The 19,902-nt window shown below is 33.8% G+C and overlaps 1 protein-coding gene and 1 non-coding gene across 2 annotated transcripts in view; both read right to left on the minus strand.

Moving 5' to 3' along the window:
- The window catches only part of LOC132634345 (disease resistance protein RPV1-like), a 6,794-nt gene extending 1,811 nt beyond the window's left edge, over positions 1-4,983 (minus strand). The window contains exon 1 of the mRNA XM_060350605.1: positions 4,322-4,983. Within this exon, the coding sequence (XP_060206588.1) occupies positions 4,322-4,845 (524 nt within the window). The 5' untranslated portion in view covers positions 4,846-4,983. The remainder of the gene's footprint in view (positions 1-4,321) is intronic.
- Positions 4,984-16,333: 11,350 nt separating this feature from the next.
- Positions 16,334-16,414, minus strand: TRNAL-AAG (transfer RNA leucine (anticodon AAG)). Its single transcript has one exon. It is a non-coding gene; the product is annotated as a tRNA-Leu (tRNA).
- Positions 16,415-19,902: the final 3,488 nt, after the last annotated feature.

Genomic DNA, 19,902 nt, shown 5'->3' on the forward strand with positions numbered 1-19,902 from the left:
GTTGTTGTTCAAGCAGCATTATGGATTATACAGATTATCTTTTGATGTTAGGCATAGTAAGGCCTAAAAGTGTACCCAGGGGTGTAGCCTAGTGGTCAATGAAGTGGGTTGAGCACCATGAGGTCTCAAGTTCAATTCTCAGCAGAGATAAAACACTAGGTGATTAATTCCTATCTGTTCTAGCCTTGGTGGACAAAGTTACCTGGTACGTGTTGCTGGATGACAAGTATCTCATGGATTAGTTGAGGTGCGCGCAAGCTAGCTCGGACACCACGATTATCAAAAAAAAAAAAGTAGTAAGGCCTAAAAGTTGAAAGTTTAATTGGCAACCATGCGCAAAGAAATTCTCTGTCTAGAAAAAGCTCTGGGCGCACGTTTGGCTAACGTGCACCAGGTGTGGAAACCATGGCCAGAGGGAGACGGAAAACACAAGCTCAAGCTCAACTACCGGGGCAGGAGCAAGGTCGAGGTCGGGGAAGGCCAAGGAAAGTGCCGATTGCTATTTTTGGTAGCTCGGTGGGTGCGCGAATCGAAGTGGAACCGGCAAATCGAGATGGGGAAAACCTAGATCTAGTCGTCGGCGTCATTAATCCAACTTATGAGGGTAATACGAACGGAGCTGGGGTGGTCAAAAGGCTCGATCTCACTTCTCCTAACGCAACTGAGGGGAACATGAATACTGAAGGCACACGAGCAGTGAAGGCAAAGGACCCAGTTGAGCTCACCACTGCAATCGCTGATGTAACAATGGCTGCTAGCAGCTCGTTGAGTGCAGGAAAGCAGTGCGCAGTTCAGCCTGCACCTGCGACGGGGAATGAAACACGACTAGGGACTAAATGGGGGAACATGTTTCGAAATAACAGAGCAGCGACATCGGGGCGGGAACTTAACTACATCCCCCCACAGGTGATTGAGGGCCAGTTGGTGGCTCAATTAACAAAAGAAGAAGTTGAGCCGAAAACCCAGAAATGGAAGTGTGCTGTGATTGCATATTTCTTGGGCGAAACTCCGGGCTACAATGCGATGTGCAGATATATTTCGACGAATTGGAAGGATGTCCTGGAACCTGATATCTACCTTCATACCGAAGGTTATTATGTTATTAAATTTCAAACAGTCGAGGATATGCAGAAGGTATATTATGCTGGTCCATACTCTATTAACAATCGACCCATCATATTGAAGCAATGGACACCAAATTTCGATTTCAATGTCGAATTCCCATCAGAGATACCACTGTGGGTATTATTCCCTAAGCTGCCTATGAACTACTGGGGAGATGCTTCGCTCAGTCGGATTGCTAGTCTTGTCGGGACACCCATTTATGCTGATGAATGCACTTGTAAGCAGACTAGGATCTCGTATGCTAGAATCCTTATAGAGGTCAATGTGACTAAACCACTCCCTGAAGTTGTAGTCATAATGGATTGCGATGGGACCAAATACACCCAAGATGTTGAATACGACTGGAAGCCAGAGTTTTGTGAACAATGCTTGGTTGTAGGTCACAGATGTATTGAGCAGCCAGCGAAGATGAATTTACAACAGCAGAGACCAAACGTGCAACGAGCTAGAAGGAGGAGGCAAAATAAGACTGTCACTCAAGAATGGCAATACAAAGGGCCTGTTCAGGAACGGTACACAATAGGGGCTGATCAGGATATTGTTACACTAGCAGGCAACCTGCCAGCACAACGAACACAACAGCCGGAACCAACTAACCTCGAGACAACTAAAACTCCTCCCCAACAGCAGAACCAGCGACAAAGCCCAATGACCAGCAACAAGGCAGCGGCTCAACCTGGTCCTGAGCTGAGCCTGGAGCATTTTCCTGCCCTTAATAAGGCTCCTACTCCGATCAGGAATTCTTTCTCTGTGTTGACTAGTGGAAACAATGAGACTCATACACGGCCTCCTGATAATGCAAGGCCAATTAAAAATTCAATATGACTTGGCTTTGTTGGAATGTTACAGGGATGAATAAAAGGTACAAACAAAAGGAGCTGAAATACTATATCGCTAGTAAGAAGCTCGATTTTGTGTGCCTAGTAGAAACTCGTGTTAAAATACATAGAGTAGCAAGTGTGTCTTAAATAATGTGGCTCCTATATGGGAAGCCTACACAACTATAGTCATGCCGAGAATGGTAGAGTTTGGATGCTTTGGGACCAAAACAGTTACGAGGTGCAGTTGATAGAAGAAGGGGCTTAATACATTCATGCACATGTGAAAGGTAGACTTGATGGGTTTGAAGCGTATGTCACTGCAATTTACGGGTACAACAGTTTGGAACAAAGGAAAATGCTATGGCAAAATCTGATTCGAATAGGCCATGGGGTTACAAAACCATGGTTGATGTGGGGCGACTTTAATGCAATATTATCTCCCCTTGATAGACTTATGGGCAACCCTGTTACTGCTGCTGAAACACAGGACTTCTCGGACTGTATCCAGGATCTACATATGAATGAGCTAACATGGAAGGGTGAGTTTTATACTTGGTCAAACAAGCAAACTGGTGCGGACAGAATCTGGAGCAGGATTGACCGAGCTTTTGGAAATGCGAATTGGCTGATGCAATGGGGACATGTCCAGACTGAGTATGATTTACCACATATTTTGGATCATTCCCCAATGCGTCTAAATTTATACACAGCACCTCAAAGTGGCAGAACTCCATTTAGGTTCTTTAATATCTGCTAGATGCATGATCAAGATCGATTTACAAAAAGCGTATGACTCAGTTGAGTGGGCATACCTAGAACAGATTTTGGAGGAGTTGGGATTCCCCGCAAAATTTAAGGGCTGGATAATGCAATGTGTTACTACTGTCAACTATACTATCCTGGTAAATGGGTCTCCAACTGAACCATTTGAGGCAGCAAAGGGGCTGCGACAAGGCGATCCGATCTCCCCGTTCTTATTTGCCGTTGTCATGGAATATTTAAGTAGAAGCCTGAACAATTTGCGGACAGACAAGTCCTTTAAATACCATCCACGATGCTCAAAATTAGGGATAACTCATCTCAGTTTTGCGGATGATTTATTGTTTTTCTCCAAAGGGGACCTTGCCTCCGTGACGGCACTACATAAGTCTTTCTTGCTGTTCTCTCGGGCATCAGGACTACAAGCAAATTTGAACAAGAGTTCTTGTGAGGACCCACAGCTGGGCGCTGACCATACTGTGAAACCCCTGGGCCTCGGCCCCATGAACATGCGTACATGACATGACATACTCAGGTATTGTGCGTGAGAGGGTGCTTAGCTAGTTCGATATACGCTGCAGCGGTTGGGATCGAACCCGCGACCTTGCAGTCACCTTTACATTCCCCTGAGGGAATCGACTCTTACCAATTGATAGACTACTCAGCTGGGGACTGAGCTTTGATCCAATGTGTGGGCTATGTAAAACATACAATGAAGACAGAGAACACATGTTCGTCAAGTGCGCATATGCACAGCAACTCTGGAGCAGAGTTCTGACGTGGTTACAGCAACCACTGACCAGTGCGCAAACATGGCTGCAGCACCTGGAATGGCTGATCAACCGAGGGAAAGGTAAGTCACAGCAAGCTAGAGTATTTCGTACGGTGTGTGCTGAAGTGAGGAACTCAATATGGACCGAAAGGAATGCGAGGATTTTTGAACAGCGAAGCCGTGAAGTGGAGAGGGTTGCCCGCGAAATAGCCTACATATGCAATGTACGAGCTACTCCAAGCCTCCAATCTCTTATGCAGAGCTACACATTCTGAGGGAGTAATAGACCCAACATTAGGCTTTATATGTGTTGTGTAGGTAGACAGTAGTAAACCAGATAGATAGCTGTGTTTGGCTATGCTATGGAGCTGTAATTGACACACTTGGCGATTAATAAAACAAGTTAGTTACCAAAAAAAAAATCAGAATCCTCTTTGGAATCACAGCTACAGTTTAACAAGAGATCATAATTTTTTTCATTGACCACACAGAATCCAATATTTGAGCTTCTATCCAAAGCAAAAGTCAAGGACTCTCTCCCTTGTAAGCTTCCTGCCTTTATTATCATCGTAAATGCCAATTGGTAGATGATGGTGGACAGAATTTCCTGTAAGGATTTTATACCTTTTTCATCTTTTGGTCATATAAGGGCACCAACATGGATAAGGTAGTAAGGCTATTATTCATAAATATGCATAATGAAAATATATGTCTTGTTTCCCTAACTGCAACATGGATCAAGTGGAAATATTGATGGAATTTCAGGAATATGGTACCTAGCTCAGAAAAAATAGAAAAGAGAGAGTCAAAATATATACAGGAAAGAGGACATGGAAAAAATTACTCTTGTGTAGAATTCTGTAAAACCATCCCACTTCCACGTTGATCGGCCACTTCCCTGAGTGCTGCCCTCCACCCTTTGATCTTCTCGATCCACTCCTCTTTACCTTCATCCATTAATCGTTGCTCATGCGCAGCAAATGCAGCAGCAAAGCTCCCCATTTGCTTTCCAACATCGAGTGGATCCACATAATAGAAGACTGGTAATATAGCATGTCCTCTTCTCCTCTTGTTTTCAAGAATCATGACAAGCTCATCAAGGCACCAACTGGATGTTGCATAATTTTTGGACAAGATGATAATTGAACTCTTTGAGCTATGAATTGCTTTATCCAATTCAGATTTGATATTTTCCCCTCTTTCAATTTCATTGTCATCTCTGAATGTTCGATGACCCTCATCCACCAAAGCTTTGTAAAGCTGATCAGTGAAAGTCTTACGAGTATCCTCGCCTCTAAAACTCAGGAACACATCATATACACAACGGGACCTGAAATTCGAGGCTTCCTCAACTCTCAAAGCCTCCATTGCAGGAAGAGTATGATTTGAGATCACTCTTGCTGAAAAAGATTCTCTTCTTAGAAAGTTGAGCTTCAATGTTCACTTACTCTTTTCCATCTGAAAGTTTTTTTTACTTAATTTTATTGAGCACTAGTCCAGATAGTCCACTTGATTTACTCAACATATTGAAATGCAACATAAATTAAAAGCTAAAAGTTAAAAATATAAATAAAAAAATTGACAAGGGGTCTCAAGAAGTCCAACAGAATAAGAGTGGAAGTCTAGCAGATAGACTCGAAGTCTACAGTAAAGGATTAAACTAATCTGAATTATTGAACTACATCATAGAAAGCAAATGAACAAATGGATTCAGACCAAAGAAAAAAAGTAGGCATGTGCAGTCTCCAATACTGCCCCACTTTCTTCTTTTCTTATTTTCAGTGTTTTCTGCTTAAGGCATTGGACTCCAGTCCAAACTGGATAGCTCCTCGTACTAAGGAAAGTAAAAAAAAACGCTTCACCAAAATGATTGTTGTGTAGTATGTTGAATGAATCTTGCAAGAAATTAAACATTCTCTTTTTGTATTCCTCAAATATTGAAGATAGATGGTGTCTTTATACCAGCTTAGCTCGATTTAAGGTCATGACCCTTTAGGCTAGAGTTGTATCTCCAGCAATTATTTGTTTCTTTTCATAATCCATGCAATGCCAGTTTCCTCCTAAAAGACGAATGTGTAAATCTACATATGTTGTTCTGAAAATGGGCTACCAGTTTGTGCACTCACGGCTGAGACAAATTATAACCTCTGTTGTACACTGACCTTCTATCCTCGAGAGAAATGAATTATTCTGGAAATTTAGACTCAATTTCAGAAACACAAGTACATCCTCAAACTATCAGAAACTTGACAGCTTTCATCCAAAACTGGCCCTCGTAAAAATAGTAGTTGAAAAAGAACCTTTCATGAAAGCCAAAACGCTCTCTGTCATGCTCCAGATGTTCGTCTGAATTTAATTTCTGTAGAAAAGCTTGATGACAAGGGTTATGATCAAACCGTTGGTGGTGTCCAATGGAAGCTTCTTAGGGGTTCGATGGTTGTGGCTCGAGGTTACAAGATGTCTGACTTGTACTTATTTCAGGACTCCATTTGTAGTGACTCAGTAAATTTGGTGGAAAATAATACTTCACCAGAGTTATGGCATAGATAACACTACTAAAAACAAGCTATTTACCTACGTGGGCTTACCGAGGGACAAATTTCATGTCGCTATTCCGAGGGACTTTGCCACGGCGTCCCTGGGAAAATTCAAATATTTTAATTTTTAATTATTTTTTAAAGATACCGAAGGACATCCCTCAGTAAATTATGCTACTTTTTTAAAGTCAACATTTAATTGACTATACCGAGGGACTCTCTCGGTACATAATAAAAAACAAATTAAAATTTCTGAGAGAGACCCTCGGTAATATAAATATAAATATTCTGAATTTATGTTTTCCTGTACCAAGGGACACTATCAGTATATTAATATAAAATAAATGAAAATTAAATAAAATGTACCGAGGGAGTCTCTCGATAAAGTAGATATAATTATTTTGAGTTTTCTTTTTTAAAGTACCGAGGGACGTCTCTCGATAAATTAAATATGTAAAATTGAGTATTTAATAAATAAAATTTGTAAGTCCCCTGGTAATTGTTTAAATGTTTTTTTTAATCCTTTTTTTAGTTATATTATCTTTCTAGACTTATCCTAAGAAATTAAGTAGTACCACTTATTTATTATACTGAGTAAAAGTGTATAGTGATAGCACTCTAAAGAATGTAATACGTGATAAGTTTAAACAGTGATAGTATAAATAGAAGTGTTTTTAGTGGCATCCTTAATAAAAGTTAATGATTATTTAGCTTATAAATTGACAATGGTTAAAGCGCGTTGTATTAGAGGTATTGTTAAGTAATGTTAGTGATGGATAAGTCTACTACATAATAATTCCAGTAAGTAGAAGTATATTAGTGGTGTTTCTTAAGTAATATTACTGATTGATTAGCTTATAAATTAATAATTACACTAAGTAGCAATGCATTAGTGGTATCTTTAAGAAATATTATTGATTGATTAGCCTATACGTTAATTATTACGGTAAGTGAAATTATATTTGTGATATTCTATTGTGTTACAACTACTTAATGAGTCTGAATGATTATCAGAGATCTGTAACAAAGTCTTAATATTATTAACATGATGATTAAAAAAATTCTATAAAGATGGCAGCTCATCGCTTCCTCCATTTAATTATCGTTACCGCTACGGCATCCCCCATCATTATCAATTATTGTCACCGCCCACCATTATTAACTATCAGTACCCACAACCACCGTCATTGTCAATTACTACAATCAACGTACAATGCCACTAATCACTATTTACAATCATCACCACCAACCACCATTTTTTACAACAATCATCGTTCATGACTACCTGCAATCACCACAATCAGTCACCACTATATATCGTCAATCACCGTCATCATTCACCACTATATATCGTCAATTACCGTCATCATTTACCAGCATTATTAGCTATCACTATCAATCGCCACCACCAACTACTACCATCAACTTCTACTGCCAACATTTATTACCACTAGCTACTACCAGCAATACCACCATTAGCCGGCACCATCTTCAATTGACACCGATAACACCACCTCTGGTCATTGCCACCACCAACCTTCATATAATATTTTTAAAAATATTTTATTGATAACATATTAGATTAATTTTGTATTGTATTAAATTTCATACTAATTTTTTAAAAATAAAGACATATTTTATACATTCAGATGTCGTAAAGCAAACAGTCTTAACTCTTAATAATGTAATATTCAGACCTTAACACAACAACTTAATATTCATATGTGTATTTAGATTCAGACATATAATTCTTAATGCATATCTTAATATTCAGATGTGCATTCAAATTCTGACGTATTAATCTTAATAAAAACAAATGAGACCTTAGTTATTTTAAGAAAACAATATTATGAAGAAAAAAAATGTATAAGTTTAGTGATTCTTGTTTTGTTTGGAGATAATTTGATTTGACATTTCCAAACAAAATTTTATTTTCACTCTTTTATGATAAATTCATCTTTTATTAAAACAATCTCAATTTTGTCTTAACAAATATATAAAATATCTTTTGTTAAGTTAAAATTTTATTCAACTAGTGTTCAATCTAAAATTGGCTAATTTAAATTATCAATTTTTTAAAGTGAATTTTTTGCAAGTTTTCTACAGAATTTTATGGATATTATCTAATTTTTATTTATTTATTTACTTATTATCTCCAAGATTATAAATGGTTTAATATATACGGAGTACATTAGAAGCTAAAAAAAAAATATGTTGACTTAAAAGGAATAAGAACAAAAGCGGGAGCCAAAAATTTAGCAAAAAGAAAGACCAAACTTTTCAAGCTAGATTATGCTCAAAATTTGTAAACTGACTCATTCCATTTCCACCAAATCAACTCTTCTTTTTCACGAAAACAACTGAAAAAAAGACAAGGCTACTAACAGAGGGAAGCTAAGATAAGGCTACGAACAGAGGGAAGCTAAAACGTGGTGGTGTTTACGTAACTATTTAGTGATTAGGCTTTTAGTTTTGGGGTCTAAAATTTCGAATTATATTGGTTGTTCAAGGGAACCTTTACTTAGTTATAGGGACTTGCATTTTACTCTTTTCGTTTCATAATAAGTGGTGTTTTTAACTTATGCACACCCCTTAGAAAACTGCTCACTCCTAGAAAACTCCTAGAAAATTATAAGTGTTTTTTATTAATTTATCCCCAATAAAATTTTACCTCTTTCTAAGTTACCTATTTCCTAGAAAAGCTACTTAATGATTTTTTATTATGTAAATAAGGATAATTTTGGAAGATTAAGATCAATTTCATCTTTGAAATCCTAAAGCACCACTTGTCTTTAAACAAAATGAAAAGCATAAAACACCATTTATTTAGAAACGAAGGATTATCTATTTTAAAAACAGTATGTCAACTGTACATTGTGTAATCTTTTAAATATTAACTATGCATGAAATTGTATATCGAATTTGGTTTATTTACTAGATCACTAAAGCTGTGTATTAGAGGTAGAATTATTCTATGCATCTTAAAGTATTGATGGGGATTCGTTTGCGGGTTCGGGTTCTTGTTTTTGTTTGTGCTTGTGATAAAATGGATGTTTTTTCCGGTAGCAGCAGCTTCAACTTCTTTTTCAATGCCAGCTATTTGTTTTGGTATTCTTATTATTGTTCTTGTTGCTTCTTTTTTTAAGATGCCACCAAGTGGTGGTAATTAGTAAATTATTTTTGAGATGTTAGAGCAAAATTAGATTGTTCTTGTTGCTTCTTGCAGGTTTTATCCTTCTAGGCCAGCTGCAAATGCAATCTCAGCAGCAATCCAGAAACTTTATAGTGGTGCCTTCACGACGTGAGGTGAAGTGCCATGTCCTATGCAGCAGGCGATTCTTAATGAGTTTATGGTATGTATTTATAGAGTTGATAAAGAAAAAAGTGTCATACTCCATTCCAAACTACCCCTTTTGCTTAAATTAGCACAAACAGCAAGAGCACCAAGAACAATATAAGTTTCTGCAAAGTGTCAGCAGCAATGAACCTTAAGTTCATTTTGTATGGATTATTAGCAGCAATAAAATGGAAGGACAAAAGTGGTACAGCAAAAAGTGCAACAAATCTCTTATTTCCAGAACACTGGGCTGGTGAGAAAATTTTCCACCATTTAACAGAACCATAAGCTAATATCATAGCCACATAAAGTGGTACAACATCAGTCATAACATGATAAAAATCAGCTAAAGTTATCATCTTTACTAAGTTCTTGAAATACCTAAATCAAGTAAACATACAAGGAAGGTTAAAGAAGTTGAGAAAATAGAAGAAAGTTTAGTCGAAATGAGGAAGTGGGGTTGGTAAATATAAGCAAAGTTGCATGTGTTTTGTTTTATGGGGTTGTAAGGATTTTGCAGAAAGGAGCAATATTTTTTGGCATTAGAGAATAGAGATTACAGAAAGAATACAGCTTTGAGAATGACTCGTGGGGAGAGGGGGGATTGGTTTATAGGAATGATGTTTAAGTTCCGTCTTAATTAGAGGTTCAAAGCTTTTGAGTTCCGGCTTGAATTCAAACCTCCAATTAAGAACGAAAGAATCCCAATCAGGTGATTGACAAAAATAATAAAAATTCAAGCAAGGGTCACGAGAAAAATGAACAGTTCATGAGTCAAATTTGGCATTATTGCTTACACAGTGTTTGATTTTTTGGTAAAGAATTCTGTAATTATTAATATAATTGCCTTATGGATAATACAATATAGTGACATCATACAATACTGTCAAAAGCTGTTTTCCTGCTAATTTCTGCTGTTATTCTTGGCATGTTGACTCTTTTTGTCCCTCTTAAGATCATTTTTTCCGGTGTTTGGTTGGCAAGGAAATAGTCATGTCGAAAAATATCCCTGTGACTATCCTTCTAATTAAAAAATATCCCTGCATGCAGTAGTACTTCATGCAGGGATAGTTAGCCAAATGCTTGTAACCATATGAAGTACTACTGCATTTTTTATTTTTCATACTCCGGATAGTTTTAAGGAAATTTTACTGCTTGTCAAGATAAAACTGAAAAGTGATAAAATTATTTATAGTTAAAAGGAAAGCATGAAGCTGACTCCATTTTATTCATCCAACTGGTTGCTCTAAAACGTTATCTAGCTTAAACTTTGTGATGAACTCACTTTACTCAGAGGCGTATCTAGCCTACAAGGTCGGGGTTCAACTGAACCCCAAACTTTCGACGCAGAACCTAAATTTATGTGTAAAAACTTATTAAAATTGCAATAAATAGTAGATATGAACGCCTAATTTTAAAAACATAATGGGTTCAATGCTAAAAATCTTAAGATTGAACCCATAAAATTTAAATCCTGCATCCGCCTCTGACTTTACTCAGAGAGAGCATGTATATTGGTTTTGGCAGTTCAAATTCCATGGAAGATGTCTTCTTAGTGTAGGCACTTAGGAACGTCTGTTCCTCTGATGTCTGTTACATATTTGTTTGCAGAAAAAGTGTACATGGAACCCTATCGAGGATAATGTTATTAGAAGTAATTTTACTAAGAGCCCGTTTGGATTGACTTATTAGTTAGCTTATAAGCTGTTTTCAGCTTTTTTGAGTGTTTGGCTGGTCAACTTAAAGTCATTTTATGCTTAAAATAAGCTCAAAAAAATAATTGGACCCATTTGACTTAGTTTATCTAAAGCAGCTTATAAGCTGAAAACAACTTATAAGCCAAAAAAAATAAGTTGGACTACCTCAACTTATTTTTTTCAACTTATAAGCTGCAAACAGCTTTAAGCTGTAAGCCAATCCAAACGGGCTCTAAGAAGAAGAGTTCTCAGTTGTCAGGCGAGTTCTCAGTTGTCAAACATTTTTTCTGAAGCTCGTCCAGTCATTAAATTGTATGTACGACTTGAGACAAATCTTTCATATTAAAATTAAGCCAATGAGTTAATTAAGAGCCCGTTTTGCTTAGCTTATAAGTTGCTGAAAACAACTTATAAGCTGTTTTCGGCTTTTTTGAGTGTTTGGCTGGTCAGCTTATAAGCCATTTTGTGCTTAAAATAAGCCCAAAAAAATAAGTTGGGTCCAAAAAAATAAGTTGGGGTAGCCCAACTTATTCTTTTTGGCTTATAAGCTGTTTTCAGCTTATAAGTTAGCTTTTTTTAAGCTAGGCCAAACGGGCCCTAAGTATGTTCCTCATCATCTAGAAATCATATCATTGTATATGAAAAATCTAGAGTCAAACTTTTTTTTTTATTTCTTAAAAGTCAATCCATATATAGTTTATATATGTGTGCTTTTAAATAAATTTCTTAATATTATTTTGAATTCTCAAATATTAAGCAAGAACTAGAAGATTGGAATAGTATCTCGTGAGATCAATATTTTTTTATACTAACTTTGACGTCAATATGAATAATGTTTTATTCATATGTTTTTGCGCTCATCAATAATCAAATTTTTGCAGTTCGTAAAGCATTTTAGCAGATAATACCTTCAAAAACATTCAAGTATTCTGACTATGGTGAACAAAGTTAAGGTATATATTGATCAGTATCATTACAATATACCAAGGCTAAATTTTACATTGATAACAATAAATAAGAAGATATCAAACAACATATAGCTATGATAAATGAAATTGGGATGAGACTAGAGAAAGCATATAACAAATCTCCTCATTCAGATCAAACACCATTATCAAGTTCTCCACCCTTCTCTCCCTGGTTCTCTTGTATACAATCCAGTGGACTTTCCCACAAAAACAACTTGTATCCAGAAGTACTCTATAACACCATGGTCTGGAATAAAATCATCATATTCCTGAACATAATGCTTACTTCTCTCCTAGCACTATGGGTGATTTTCCCGATCCATTCTGCTGCACACCAAACAAATAATTTTCCTGAAGTCCTTGTTTAAGCACAAAGGCTCCATGACAACTTGGTGCTTCATTGATTCAATGATGATACAATGGATTTATGGTTCCTTGTCATCGATTTTCTTGCTGCACTACAAATTTCATAGATCAATGTTAAGATTTAAGTGCATAAATCAACGTTAAGAAACGTAAAAAACGATAGTCAGCATAATGATATCTTACTTGATTACTTCTATCAATTCTTCTTCTATCTATGAAGGCAAAATATTCAATGGTTGATGAAGAAAAGTCTTAAATGGTGAGGGATTTTTATAGCAAAAATAATGACAATTATTGTGACAGAATTTAATGACTTGCCTATGATATTATCTCTTTTCTTTCTTTTATGATAGATTCTTTTGATATATTGTTTTGGAATGTATTCTTGCAGATCTAACCTAATCAACCTATATAGGTAAGTTTATTAAAATCTCCTGCACCTTCTTTTCTTAGGAAGATTTTACTTACATCTTCGCCTTTATGAAATTTTCAAAGTAGAAGGTAAATTTTCGAAACCAAGCTTTTTATTTAGAGGCTAACTAATGAGTTTAAATTATATACATCATCAGTTTAATAAATTTTTATACCACCTGGGCTTCTTTACCTGTTGCAATAGCAAACTTATCTTATTTTTTAAATCACAAATTTCACATTTTAAGGATGCTACCAATAGGCTATAAATATCGTTTGGGTGATCTGATAATTTAATCAATATTTTACACTGACAGTGTATAGAACTTAAATATCCACCAAAATCTGCTGGTGTAAATATTTTTTACACAATAAGACACTTTTACTTGTTAGGCAATTGCTTATTTTCAAAGTTGCACATTTTGTTTTTATTTTAAGGAGATCCAAAAATGTCACACCTTAAATTTTAACTTTTATTTCTCTAGTTAAGGAGATTTAAAATTTTATATATATGTAAAAAAATTATTTTACTCTATATACGAAGTATAATACCGTCTTCCTTGCATGTGGCTCAGCCTCTGCATGATGGTATTCCGCATTGCAAAACAATCACATATTTTTATGGCGCGTAAACTTCCTTCAAACCAGAGCTTTACTAGAAATGTCATACAATATGCTAGGCAGGGATGAATCTAACTTGCCATTTATAGTTAACTTGAACTTATATAGTTTTTGTCAAGATTTTTGTATATGTTTAAGAAATTCATAAATATTTAATAGTATGGTAGCTTTATATGATATCATAATATATCTAGCAGTTCTTCGTGTGTATGCTTTTGAAGCCTATATGAGAGACACATTAGGAACTACTTTTGTTAGGAAAATTTCTAATAGTACATTGTAACTAATGGCCCTCTCAACAAACTCACTAGTCTGTAGTGATCATGGTATCCTTTTGTATGATGCATAATATTATTTAATAATATTTTCTATCATTTCTACCAAAAAAGTTAAGGTCGCTACAAAAAATCATAAATTTTATATCTTGAGTTCATCTCTCATATTAAGTTCTTTGTGATAAGCTAATTTATAATGAGGTTGACACTAACTAGTTTTAGGCTTTTTATTATTATTAAGATTGAGACAACTAAACTGAATACACATTTAAATATTAAGATTTTACCTGAATTACATATTAACTACTCATGAATAAATACTTCATCGAATTGGAGGGTTGATTATGGATTCACGTGAATTAATAATTTTTGTAAATAGTTTTTTTTTTCCCAGATGGTAGCGACGCATTTGCTATTGCGTTTAGTTTATTAACACTTCATTAAAGTGTGTGAACGTATTTAAATTGTTCAACTAGCATTAATGGATAAGTATCTAATTCTCTCATTCTAATGTTTGTTATATTCACTTCTTTATTTCTGAAATAAAAGCATTAACTAATGCATTTCACAATCCGTCGTATACAATTAATAGCCAATACTTGAAACTATAAAGGAATTGTTATAAAATGAAGCTAAAAGAGTAAAAATATAGAAACACATTGTAGACAAGAAATGTACTAAAGACAAGCGATGAGAGTTTTTCTTATTCTCTTTCAAGTAAGCAAGTGTGTTCACATTCCATGTCTCTATTTATACTATCACATAAAGGTAGGATTACAAACGGGATATCTTAAACAAGACATTAATCATTGAAGTTATCATGGATGAGGTTGTGGAGGTGCGGGAAATTATGGGAACGTGTGGGAGTTAATTACTTGAGTAGTGGACATCCACAATAACTGACATATTTCACAACAGGAATATTATTTTTTGCAATAATTTGATTAGACACGTGATTTCAAAAATTAAGGAATATTAGTTTTGCAAAGTACTAAGATTGTCCTTACTACTACTAATTATCGAGTGTAAGTCAGAGTTCCATATGTCTTTTCATTTTATCTCTTCTAGTAAAATAATGAACTTTCAAATCCAGCAGGTCCAAGCAAGGCATCACACAAAGGATTAGGGCGGAGCTAAAATGTTATATAGGGTTCAGCCAAATTTGGTAGTTTTTTGTTCAAATTATGTATTTTTATTAAGAAATTAAACTCACTAAATATGTTCAAAAATTAAATGTAAAACTCAATGATACCTGATGTCGCTATCCTAGAATTTAAACTCATAAAGTTCAAATCGTTGTTCCACCTCTTTTAAGGATAAAATATTAGATAAACAAAATATTGTTCTTTTTTTTAACAAACTAAATTAAAAGTATGTCACATAAAAGTACTCCCTTGACACAAAAAAACTAAAAATTCACCTTGTCCATTTTAGAAAATCAAGAATAATTTTTTTTTTCTTTTTAATACTACCCTTATGATTAAATAACAACATAAGATACTAGTAGTCAAATTTAGACTTTCATAGTATAATTAATAATGTTAGTTTAGTAAAGTAAACAGTAATAAATACATTTTTAACGGGAGTGTCAAATCAACATGAGCCAAGTAAAATGAAACGGGTGAGTAACAGAAAGGGTTTCCAAAATCCATCAATATCTTCAATGCACTCCACTTCCCAATGTCTAATTACTTTTAGTTTCGAACTATTTGTTTTCTTGGAATTACTACCTCTGTTCACTTTTACTTTTTCCTATACTAAAATAATTTTTAATTTTTACTTGTCTATTTTAGCATATCAAGAAAAAAAATTATGTTTACTCTTAACATTAATATTTATTCCCCAAATCATCTTTCAAGATTTAATCACCAATTAATATGAATATTATGATAAAATGCACAATACATTTTTAATTTCTTAAAGAAAGTACAAAGTCCATAGTAAGTAAAAGTGAACAGAGGGAGTATTTAGCTATTAACAGTTAGTTATTGTCTATTTAAATAGTTTTTTTTTTTTTTTTGGATATGTAAACCTTGATTATAATGCCCAATGAATTGTGTTGTGGATTGTTAGTTTCTTCACTTCTTGTCCAGTGTATATAACCGGGAGAGTAAAAATGTCAACCGGAAGAGTAAACATGTCAACTGCAACGTATATAAAATCAAAAGAATTTTTTTATGCATAATTTTTAAGAATAGGTACAAAATTAAACACCAATCATTCAACGGAATACTCGGTTAAGTTTTCTGAACAAAAAGTAGCTTAAAAGTTTATACTGGGTTATTCCAACAAATGCTCCTGTTTCGAGTGGTCTTTAAATAGACAATTTATACCGGGTTAAATAGTGTTTTTTTTTTTTGATATGTATAGTTAGCGTTTAGCTTCAGCATATGTATCATAACATCTCACGAGTTATACCGGACAATACAAAACTTACAATATTCAACATAATTTGAAAAAAGACATAAGTTTAGATTTCACTCGACATAGTTAGTATTTAGCTTTGGCATATGTATCATCACATCCGCACAAGTGGAAATTGTATCTCAAAAATGCCTTATATCTCTAAGCCTCTCCATTTACAGAATGGGCGCAAACTTGTCCTTAGAAAATTGGAAATTGCAAAAGGAAAGAAAACAGAGAATGTTGAGAGTGGGATTTGAACCCACGCCCTTTCGGACCAGAACCTTAATCTGGCGCCTTAGACCAACTCGGCCATCTCAACCTGTTGATTGGTTTACTGAGTAAAGTTTACCACAACATACCTGAAGTTGAAAATTATTTTTCCACAATTTATGTCTTTGTTTGATGAAAATTTGTTTGAAAACCCAACCCCAGTCCCCCTATTTGCTTGCTTTTAAACAAGGATGTAATTACATTCTTTAGTTTTTTTTTTTTTTTAATAACCGTGGTGTCTAAGACAACTTGCGCGTACCTCGACTAATTTCAGGATACTTGTCACCTCCCACAAGCAACTGCTATCAGGTAACTCTGTCTATCAAGGATTCAAAACTAGAACAGATGAGACTAAATGTAGGAATAACACCGTGTAGTCGCTTGTGATGACACCATTAAAACATAGTTTGATTTTAATAATTGTTTAGAATTTAATCAGTGTTGACAAAGATCGAGTATACATTATTGTTGCCTGCTTCTTCGCTTCTTCTTCTGCTTTGCACTTCACGTAAACTCTTATAGAGTTTACACGTATAGATTCTTTAATTAGTCGTGCATAATCTAAAAGGAACTTTGATTTCCATGCTTTGAATTTCAGTTAGAATGTATATGATAAAGCTAAAAGAAAGTTTGATTTCAATTATCTTCTTTGTAAATAGAAGAGCCTAACATCAAAACTAGGACACTTTGAGCTTCAGACCTCATGTCTGAAGTTAAACTGCAACTAAACTTAATTCAACTTCAGACATAAAGCCAGCTCAGAAGTTAAGTTCAGATCTGCGATTTCAATTTCCAACGTGCATGTCTAAAATTGATTATGAGATATTTTACTTCCCTCGACCAATGGGCAATCAATCTTAAGTGGACAACCCAATCTATATAAAATTTGAGTGTGTGTGGGTATATATATAAGTGGACAACCCAATCTATATAAACTTTGAGTGTGTGTGGGTATATATATATATATATATATATATTATATATATAATAAGCGGCAATGAAAAGATTTTGTCTGATTTCATTTGAACTATTTGGTTATGGAGTTTGTTAGCCAAAAGGTTTGCTTTTACAAAACTACCCTTATATTTGATATTTATTGCAACATGTACCAGGTATGTTTCCAATGAATCAAAAAAATTTCAAACCTTTTTTGGTAATACATGGCCACTTAGTTCAACTTTTTTAATGTACCATAACTTTTTTCTACGTCATATATTTAGCCCTACTTTATTCCTTTATTACTTAGTTTGTCACATTCAATTTGGTAAATTTAGCAAAGTTTGAGACCCTTTAAAATACTTAAAAAGTGGTGAATGTTACTATATGTAATAAGTAGCAATGAAAAGATTTTGTCGTCCTTGGTTTCATTTGAACTATTTGGTTGTGGAGTTTGTTAACCAAAAGGATTTGTTTTTGCAAAACTACCCTTATATTTGATATTATTGCAACATGTACCAAGTATGTTTCCAATGAATAAAAAAATTTCCAAACCATTTTTTGGTAATACATGGCCCCTTAGTTCAACTTTTTGAATGTACCATAACTTTTTTCTATGTCATATATTTAGCCCTACTTTATTCCTTTATTACTTAGTTTGTCACATTCAATTTGGCAAATTTAGCAAAGTTTGATACCCTTTAAAATGCTTAAAAAGTAGTGAATGGTGATAATGTCATCTAATAAAATAACTATGCACAAAGGTAAGAAAATAATAACTTTGAAGAACTCATTTGGTATTAGAAGTACTTTCATTTTGTACATTCTAAGATTATAGTTAAAATTCTCATGATCTTATAACTTGATAATCATTTTATTAAAAATATAAATTTAAGTACAATATTTTAACATAATTTTGTCTAATAGAAAACAAATTCCAAAATCGATCCTTAAAAAAGCGGGAAGGAACAAAATTATTAGGTACGTCGTTGCATTGAGACATGATTTATTTTTTTAATTTAGTAGACTCTAACTACTTGGGACTTATAGCATAGTTATAATATTATTATGACGTAAATTTTACAAAATAATATTCCACTTAGACTAAACAAAAGGAAAAAATATCTTACATGCATTTTTTGAAAGGAAAAAGAAAGTCGAAAATAAGAAAAGTAGTTATTTTTTATATTTTGTATGATTAACTAGAATTAGCATATATTAATATTAGTTTAAAGTGTCAAATTTTTTATTTTATTTATAAGTAAATTCAGTAATTTCTCAACAAGAATAAATGTAAAATGTAGTTTGATGTTTTTTACTTGAACCAAATTATATAATTATTTTGAAAACAGAAATTTATAATTCATAAAACATGGTTTTTATTAATCGAGCATATGAAACCACAAGTATTTCTAAAAACGTTTTTTTTTTTTTGATTTTACGTTGAATCTTAAGTTTTTTGGGTGCACTAACTTTTAGTACATTATGGTATTAACACTTTTTAAGAATTAATATATTAAGATCTTTGGAAATAAAAGAAAAAGAACTTTCAAATTTTATTCAATCTGTTTAATTAAGACTCTGTGTGTGTGTTGGGTTTTTTTTTTTTTTTTTTGGTGGGGGGGGGGGGGGGGGGGGGGGTGAGCAAAAGAGAAACGGACAATAATGTGCTTACTAAGTAATCAGCTTCTCAATCTCACCTTACATTTGTTTTTAATAACATTTAACTTTTTAAATATTTTTGTAACTTTTAAAATTAATTTTGTTATTTGTCTTTTCTACTCTCGAACTTTTTTTAGTTTAGCTAAAGGCTGATATGATATATTTTCAGAAAACGATGCAACAATTCATGGTGAAGAAATAAAGGAATTCTTTTATATCGAAATCTTAGTTAAAAAAATAATAGAAAAATTCTTGAATCACCACAGAGAAGAAGCAAAATAGAAGTCGACTACTGTTATAGTCAGTTTGAAATTATTTTAAATACTTCAAGCTATGTTGGTTTACAAAATATCAAATTATTTATTTTCTAATTTAAACTATTATGGAGTTTTTTTACCTTGACCTTGGGCCCGGGCTCAGCACGAGCTTCTGCAGACTCTCTCTCTCTCTATATATATATACACTTTAAGAATTTACTTAGCAAGTGCAACGCCGTTCTACATAGTGTTGCACTTCTACCACCATTATGGAGCAAGTTCAATTAAATTTAAGATTTTATCCTTATTATGGAAATTTATCTTTGATTAAATTCATATATAATTGCTAGATCAAAGTACAAAAGTTCTATAATTGTACTTGACTAGCAACAACCTATAAATGAAAGATCAAATTACATTAACAATTTTAAGTCTTGAGCATGAAAAAAAGTCTTAGCAAAAGAGAATTGCAATTCAAAGGATGAAAGGACGGCTAAGAGGAAAAAACTTAGAATTTGAATTTATGCTACTTTCTTCATTCCTATTTATGTAATACATTTTCATTTTTATTTTTAGGTTGTCCAAAAAAAAAAACATACTTTCATCTTTAAAAATATTTAATTTTAAATTTTTCATTATTTTCTCAATGAGATAATTTAAAGCGATACAAAAATCTATGACT

The sequence above is a fragment of the Lycium barbarum genome, chromosome 3 (assembly GCF_019175385.1).
Source record: "Lycium barbarum isolate Lr01 chromosome 3, ASM1917538v2, whole genome shotgun sequence".
In the NCBI taxonomy this organism is placed as follows: domain Eukaryota; kingdom Viridiplantae; phylum Streptophyta; class Magnoliopsida; order Solanales; family Solanaceae; genus Lycium; species Lycium barbarum.